This window comes from Salvelinus sp. IW2-2015, unplaced genomic scaffold (assembly GCF_002910315.2).
Source record: "Salvelinus sp. IW2-2015 unplaced genomic scaffold, ASM291031v2 Un_scaffold1545, whole genome shotgun sequence".
Taxonomy (NCBI): domain Eukaryota; kingdom Metazoa; phylum Chordata; class Actinopteri; order Salmoniformes; family Salmonidae; genus Salvelinus; species Salvelinus sp. IW2-2015.
The window spans coordinates 156798-164868 of record NW_019942977.1 but is presented as its reverse complement, the minus strand read 5'-3'; the positions used below and the strand labels follow the sequence as shown (position 1 = coordinate 164868).

Sequence of the window (8071 nt, the reverse complement as noted above, 5' to 3'; positions counted from 1 at the left end):
TTATTTCACTTGTTTTTATTGGTGCCACAAGTTGTCAGCAGTACATCGGCAGTTACCAGTTGTCAGCAGTACATCGGCAGTTACCAGTTGTCAGCAGTACATCGGCAGTTACCAGCACCCCAGAGCAAGAGCCTTTTGGCAAATAACAAACAAAAAACAGCATGTTGTTTCTGAACAGCAAAGATAAGGTGAATTATGGTAGCTACATCTTCAAACCCTCTTCTTGATTGGATCTGAAATGTCACCCTATTCCCCCCCCCCATAGACCTATAATAAAAAGTAGTGCACTATGTAGGGTATAGGGTGCCACTTCGGACAAATCCCTCTTTTTAACAAAGCTGTTTATCTTAAAACATATTGCTTCATTGGGTAAATTGATTCACTTATGCATCATCAGTAATGACAGTAGCTTGTAACGTTCATTCTTTGGTTAAACTACTACAGCACACTGTGACGGGACAAAGACAGGAGAGTTATGGAAAGGGGATATTTAGATTATTAAAACGTAATAAGCCCTTAGAAACAACCATTCAGTACTTCAGGTTAACATAGTTCTACACGCTTTTACAGTCAAACTCTAAAGTGACATGTTTTGTGAGGGGTTAAAGACAACATGCTGAGAATTCGTTTTTTTTCTCTCCAGGAAATAGAGGAAGGTAAAGAAAATAAATATACTGATTGAAACTTAAGATTAGTTAGGGTCAACAACAGAAATAAGATGACACGACCTTACATTAGAGAAATATTATCACAGAGACTCACAGGGAGAAGTAGTAATTTGACCTCTTTTTTGAAGGACAAGATTATTCCTTTATCTATATCATTATATTATATATATTTTTAATCATTTTATATTTGTGCTCAACAAATAGTTATGAAATAGCATATTTTTTTGGTGACTTTTTTTGTGCTCAATCGAGGCCTGGGGTTGGTGGATAAATGCCATGACAGATTGAATACTGAGACGTATTTTCCTTGCAGCTCAGGTAGAGAGGAAGAGAAGGCCTTGGTTTCATCCTCTTCTTCTCTATGAGACACCGACGGGTTGGAGAGGGGGGCAGGGGGAGGTGTGGCCATCCCGCCTGACCAACAGGACAGGACTCTCCTCTAGAGGCTCCTCCCCCGTTAGCGCCGTCCCTTCCGGAGCGCCCCCGTTCTCTTCGTTGTAGAGTCGTTTGATCCCCTCGTAGAATTCGTCGACCTCCATCTCCTCCACCTTAATAATAATATTATTTGTAAGCACATAATACAATACATTATATCACTTCTAATATAATACATTACATTTGTATAGAGCTTTTCATAGTCATCTCAAAGCTCTACTACAATAACATAATACCATAAACACAATATGCTTTCATAATCAAGTCAAATAGCAATAGTATACAGTGCATTCGGAAAGTATTCAGACCCCCTCAACTTTATCCACATTTTGTTATGTTACAGCCTTTATTCTAAAATGGATTAAATCTAAAACATGTTCCTCAATCTACACACAATACCCCATAGTGACATCACAATACCCCATAGTGACATCACAATAGCCCATAATGACATCACAATACCCCATAGTGACATCACAATACCCCATAATGATAAAGCAAAAACACGTTTTTAGAAATGCATTAAAATAAAAACAGAAATACCTTATTTGCATAAGTATTCAGACTCTAAATTCAGACTCTAAATGGAGCTCAGGTACATCCTGTTTCCATTGATCATCCTTGAGATGTTTCTACAACTTGATTGGAGTCCACCTGTGGTCAATTCAATTGATTGGACATGATTTGGAAAGGCACTCGCCTGTCTATATAAGGTCACACAGTTGACAGTGCATGTCAGAGCAAAAACCAAGCCATGAGGTGGAAGGACTGGGGAACATACCAAAAAAGGTCTGCAGTATTGAAGGTCCCCAAGAACACAGTGGCCTCCATCATTCTTAAATGGAAGATGTTTGGAACCACCAAGACTCTTCCTAGAGCTGGACGCCCGGCCAAACTGAGCAATCGGGGGAGATGGGCCTTGGTCAGGGACTCTGACAGAGCTCCAGAGTTCCTCTGTGGAGATGGGAGAACCTTCCAGAAGGACAGCACTCTGCCAATCAGGGCTTTATGGTAGAGTGGCCAGACGGATGCCACTCCTCAGGATTTTTATTTAACTAGGCAAGTCAGTGAAAAACTAATTCTTATTTATAATGACGGCCTACCCCGGCCAAACCCTAACCCAGACAACGCTGGGCCAATTGTGCGCTGCCCTATGGGACTCCCAATCATGGCCGGTTGTGATACAGCCTGGAATCGAATCTGGGTTTGTAGTGACGCCTCTAGCACTGAGATGCCTTAGACCGCTGCGCCACTTGGGGAGCCCAAAAGGAACATGAAAGCCTGCTTGATGTATTCCAAAAAGGCACCTAAAGGACTCTCAGACAATGAGAAACAAGATTCTCTGGTCTAATGAAACCAAGATTGAGCTCTTTGATCTGAATGCCAAGCATGGTGTTGGCAGCATCATGCTGTGTGGTTGTTTTTCAGCGGCAGGGACTGGTAGACTAGTCAGGATCGAGGCAAAGATGAACAGAGCAAAGTACAGAGATCCTTGATGAAAACAGGCTCCAGAGCGCTCAGGACCTCAGACCGGGGCGAAGGTTCACCTTCCAACAGGACAACGGCCCTAAGCACACAGCCAAGACAAGGCAGAAGTGGCTTGGGGACAAGTCTCCGAATGAACTTGAGTGTCCCAGCCAGAACCCGGATTTGAACCCGATCGAACATCTCTGGAGAGACCTGAAAATAGCTGTGCAGCAACGCTCCCCATCCAACCTGACAGAGCTTGAGAGGATCTGCAGAGAAGAATGGGAGAAACTCCCCAAATACAGGTGTGCCAAGCTTGTAGCATCATACCCAAGAAGACTGGAAGCTGTAATCACTGCCAAAGGTGCTTCAACAAAGTACTGATTAAAGGGTTTGAATACTTACGTAAATGCGATTTCATATTTTTATTTTATACATTTGCAAAAAAAAAAAGAAAGTTTTTTTGCTTTGTCATTATAGGATATTGTGTGTAGATTGATGAGGGGAAAAAACTATTTAATACGTTTTAGAATAAGGCTGTAACGTAACATAATGTGGAAACAATCAAGGGGTCTGAATACTTTCTAAATGCTCTGTATCTAGGTAAGTGTTAAAAAAATACTTTACTCCGGTTGATGAAGCAGCCAAGCTCTCACCTTGCGCTTGGCTGACTGCTTGCAGCGCAGGGAGACTTGGTGGGAGTGGTGGTTGGGTTTGGCTGGTCCATGGACCTGGAGCAGGGTGGTAGAGGAGACCCAGGAGAGGCTCCTGTCCCTAGGGGCCGTGAATGGCGCCGGTGGGTCTGTGTCCGGGGAGGGGAGCGTGGTGTTGGACTCTCTTCCCCGGGTGCAGGGGTCCGGGTCCAGACTGTGGTGTAGGGACTGGTAGATGTACACAGTGTTGGGAGGCAGGGAAGCTTCCTGTGTGGACAGGTGACGTGACACCAGCTCTCGACATCGGATCAGCTGAGAACTGTCAATCTATGGGTGGGAGATAAATGAAAGTCTTGATTATAATTATGTTAATAGCTAGGTTTCCATCCAATTGGTGACAGATCTTCAGGCGAATATTCTAAAATCCACATTAAAATATGCGCATTTCCCATCGATTATCATGTCACCAGAATTAATATTTATTGTAAAGGAGCATTAAACTCATCAAAGTGCACTTTCACCACCCTGTGAAGTTCATAACTTATTTAAATCTGTAGCCTAATAAACTGCATGGTTTCCCGAGTCCTAGTGGGAGGACCACACGCCATATCATGGCGTGACTCCATGTTTACTTCGATATGATGGTTATTATATTAAATATTTGCATATAAGGGCGTTTCCACCACATAATACATTTTACCGACACAAAAAGATCCCACCACGTCAAACAAACAAATTATCTGTCGGCATTTATAAAATTGTACCGAAACATCCCGTTTCCATCACAACTGTTGTGACTTAAAAACAAATATATATTATACAGTAATGACTTTACATAACTGTGGATGGAAATGTGGTTAGAGTCAAAATACAGGCTGACTATATTAGGCAACCAATGAACGGCAACAGTTCCGAGAGGCATCCTGATAATACCGCTGATATTTTTTTAAATAAGTGTGATTCAATACGTGGGAGGGACTACAACATCCATGTTATCCCCTGTATTTGCTCTGGGTTTTAGTGAACAGGTCATACGAGAACGAGAGATGGCTTATTCCACAACAGCAGTTGTGGAATGACAAATAACAACAGTTTTGTCATCTCAGAATGTTCTGGCAATTCTCACACGGGAACTTCATTGGGAGGAAGGATGTTTGAGACATGCTTTTTTACATTCGTATCACAAACCATTTTTGTGAAAATCATGCTGAAAGTGGCAATTTTAAGCCCTTTTAGACCCACTGAGTGTACAAAACATTAAGAACACCTTCCTAACATTGAGTTGCACTCCTTTTCGTCCTCAGAACAGCCTCAATTCGTCAGGGCATGGGACTCTATAAGGCACAGGTGTCAAACTCATTCCACTGGGGGCCGAGTGTCTGCGGGTTTTCGCTCCTCCCTTGTACTTGATTGATGAATTAACATCACTAATTAGTTAGGAACTCCCCACACCTGGTTGTCTAGGGCTTTATTGAAAGGAAAAACCAAAAACCTGCAGACACTAGGCCCTCCGTGGAATGAGTTTGACACCCCTGCTATAAGGTGTCAAAAGCGTTCCACAGGGATGCTGGTCCATGTTGACTCCAATGCTTCCCACAGTTGTGTCAAGTTGGCTGGATGTCCATTGGGGGGGTGGACGTTTCTTAATACACACGGGAAACTGTTGAGTGTGAAAAACTCAGAAGCGTTGCAGTTCTTGACACACTCAAACCGGTGCGCCTGGTACCTACTACCATAACCGGTTTAAAGGCACTTACATATTTTGTCTTGTCCATTCACCCTCTGGCACACATACACAATCCATGTCTCAAATTGTCTCAAGGCTTCAAAATCCTTCTTTAACCTGTCTCCTACACTTCATCTACACTGATTGTAGTGGATTTATCAGGTGACATCAATAAGGGATCATCGCTTTCACCTGGTCAGTCTGTCGTAGAAAGAGCAGGTGTTCCTAATGTTTTGTACACTCAGTGTGTTTATGCTTCCTGTTAGACCTTACGATCTGTGATACATCGTGAAGTAATAATACTCCTTATAGCGTACTCTAACTTATTAATATAAATATGTTTAATGTTGAATATCTCAAAATAACCCTTTTTTGATTTCGCATATTTTTTTGGGGTCAGTTTCATCAAACATCACATTTCCCGGAGTGGGTTCTCTGGTACTTTTAATGGTATAACATAAAAATGTACATTATATGTCATTAACCAATCACAGACCTCCTTTAGGATTGCACATTCAGTAAATCACCAGCAGAGGGAGTTCCTTTTGAATCCATTTCCCCATTCACTGTGTTGGTGTGGTTCATTAAATATATCAGAACTTCAGAATTAGCAGAGAGCCCACACTGGAAATTGTATTTAATTGTTGAGTATATTGATTAAAACAATATGGTGTTAAAAATCAAAAGAGTAGTTGAGATATTTATATTAATATGTTTAATGTTGAATAAATGAATGTAAAACATTGTATAGTGAACATGTAGTACCTGTGCTTTCCTGAGCAGGAGGATAGTGAGAGTTTAGTACCTGTGTTTTCCTGAGGAGGAGGATAGTGAGCGTTTAGTACCTGTGCTTTCCTGAGCAGGTTGATCGTGAGAGCCAGCCAGTCAGGGCAGATATTCTCCAGCTCCAGCGTGATGAGGGCCAGCGCCAGCATGACTCCCCGGGAGAGGGGCTGTAGCAGGGCGCTGTCGGCCAGGCAGTAGTGCAGCTGCTGCGTCAACACTGACAGGTGCTGCGACGGGTTACACCCCACCAGACCCACCATGAACCGTGGCTTGCAGGACAGCACCATGGCATGGAACTGAAGGGAAACAACAGCCAGTTAGTTAGCGGTCAAAGTTTTTTCACTAAACTGTTTTATATAGGGCTGTGGCAGCGGCTGTTTTACCGCCACACCGGCAGTCATGAGTCATGACCGCAGACAAATGCCACGTGACCGTTGAGTCATGGTAACCTCCTTTTAAATCACTCTGGACATGTGTTAGTAGTACCCAGCTTGTCAAACAACCACCAGGTCCTAATGGCCTGGTACTCATGGCTCTATTCTCCCTCCATCAGGTCCTAATGGCCTGCTACTCAGGCTCTATTGTCCCTCCATCAGGTCTCTCATGGCCTGGTATTCAGGGCTCTATTGTCCCTCCATCAGGTCCTAATGGCCTGGTACTCAGGGCTCCATTGCCCCTCCATCAGGTCCTAATGACCTGGTACTCAGGGCTCTATTGTCCTCCATCAGGTCCTAATGGCCTGGTACTCATGGCTCTATTGTCCTCTCCATCAGGTCTCCTAATGACTGCGGTACGTCATGCTCTATTCTCCCTCCATCAGGTCCTAATGGCCTGCTACTCAGGGCTCTATTGTCCCTCCATCAGGTCCTAAGGCCTGGTACTCAAGGCTCTATTGTCCCTCCATCAGGTTTCCTGGCCTGGTACCAGGGCTCTATTGTCCCTCCATCAGGTCCTAATGGCCTGGTACTCCGTGCTCTATTGTCCTCCATCAGGTCCTAATGGCCTGGTACTCAGGGCTCTATTGTCCCTCCATCAGGTCCTAATGGCCTGGTACTCAGGGCTCTATTGTCCCTCCATCAGGTCCTAATGGCCTGGTACTCAGTGCTCTATTGTCCCTCCATCAGGTCCTAATGGCCTGGTACTCAGGGCTCTATTCTCCCTCTGACATCAATACAAATTTTATCGAAAATAAACACTAGCCCCATCTTACTTTTAAAACTCACGTCACTGTTGAACAAAGAAGTTCAACAACACTCATACACATTTCAGAGCTTATGCATATTCATAAGCTTATGCATATTTATAAACGCAAGCAAAAAAAAAAAAACGTTATTAAAATTATGATTGTGCCGTTATACAATACATAGCCTACCGCATATTACACATGGCAGAAAAACATAAAACAAAAATGATTTAAGATGTCTTTGGTACATAATTGGTCTAGCCTATACTCCAAAATTAAACACATTTGAGTAATTGCCTTTCAGTGGGGACTGTATTATTATGCATGGGCTGTTGGACTGTTTACGCTCCAATATGTCTATCCATGAGTCTGGGAGAAAACTTACAGCCTTAAGACGGTGCAGTTGGTTCATTGATTGTGCAGGGCGGTTTACAGTTAACCTAAAATTATAGTGCATTTGAATAGCCTAGCAATAGGGAATAGTTTTTATATTTTCATACTTAATTACGTGACACATGACCTTAAGCTATACAGAATATCTCACCACTACTTCAAGCCTCTAGCGGTGGTTCTGTCTAGGACACTACTTCAATCCTCTAGCGGTGGTTCTGTCTAGGACACTACTTCAAGCCTCTAGCGGTGGTTCTGTCTAGGACACTACTTCAAGCCTCTAGGGGTGGTTCTGTCTAGGACACTACTTCAAGCCTCTAGGGGCGGTTCTGTCTAGGACACTACTTCAAGCCTCTAGCGGTGGTTCTGTCTAGGACACTACTTCAAGCCTCTAGTGGTGGTTCTGTCTAGGACACTACTTCAAGCCTCTAGGGGTGGTTCTATCTAGGACACTACTTCAAGCCTCTAGTGGTGGTTCTGTCTAGGACACTACTTCAAGCCTCTAGGGTGGTTCTGTCTAGGACACTACTTCAAGCCTCTAGGGTGGTTCTGTCTAGGACACTACTTCAAGCCTCTAGCGGTGGTTCTGTCTAGGACACTACTTCAAGCCTCTAGCGGTGGTTCTGTCTAGGACATTAGTACAGGACTATGAACGTGGTGACGGAACCCAATACTCACAATGTGTAGAAATTCCAGCGGTGTGGCAGCGTGCAGGTCCCAGTTAAGTTTATCCAGAATGATCCTCTCCATTCTCAGTATCTCT

At 43.6% G+C, this 8071-nt stretch overlaps 1 protein-coding gene across 2 annotated transcripts in view; it reads right to left on the bottom strand.

Annotated features, from left to right (window-relative positions):
• The window catches only part of LOC112071200 (cyclin-I), a 19779-nt gene continuing 11708 nt past the window's right edge, over window positions 1–8071 (bottom strand). The window contains exons 1-4 of one of the 2 annotated variants that reach the window (XM_070439301.1): window positions 7987–8065; window positions 5795–6031; window positions 3227–3550; window positions 1–1216 (exon numbers count right to left, since the gene is read on the bottom strand). In XM_070439301.1, coding sequence (XP_070295402.1) covers window positions 1028–1216; window positions 3227–3550; window positions 5795–6031; window positions 7987–8058 — 822 coding nt within the window. In that variant the 5' untranslated portion in view covers window positions 8059–8065 and the 3' untranslated portion in view covers window positions 1–1027. Of the gene's footprint in view, window positions 1217–3226; window positions 3551–5794; window positions 6032–7986; window positions 8066–8071 lie in introns of those variants that run through there. The other variant, XM_024138650.2, reaches the window with a different exon arrangement.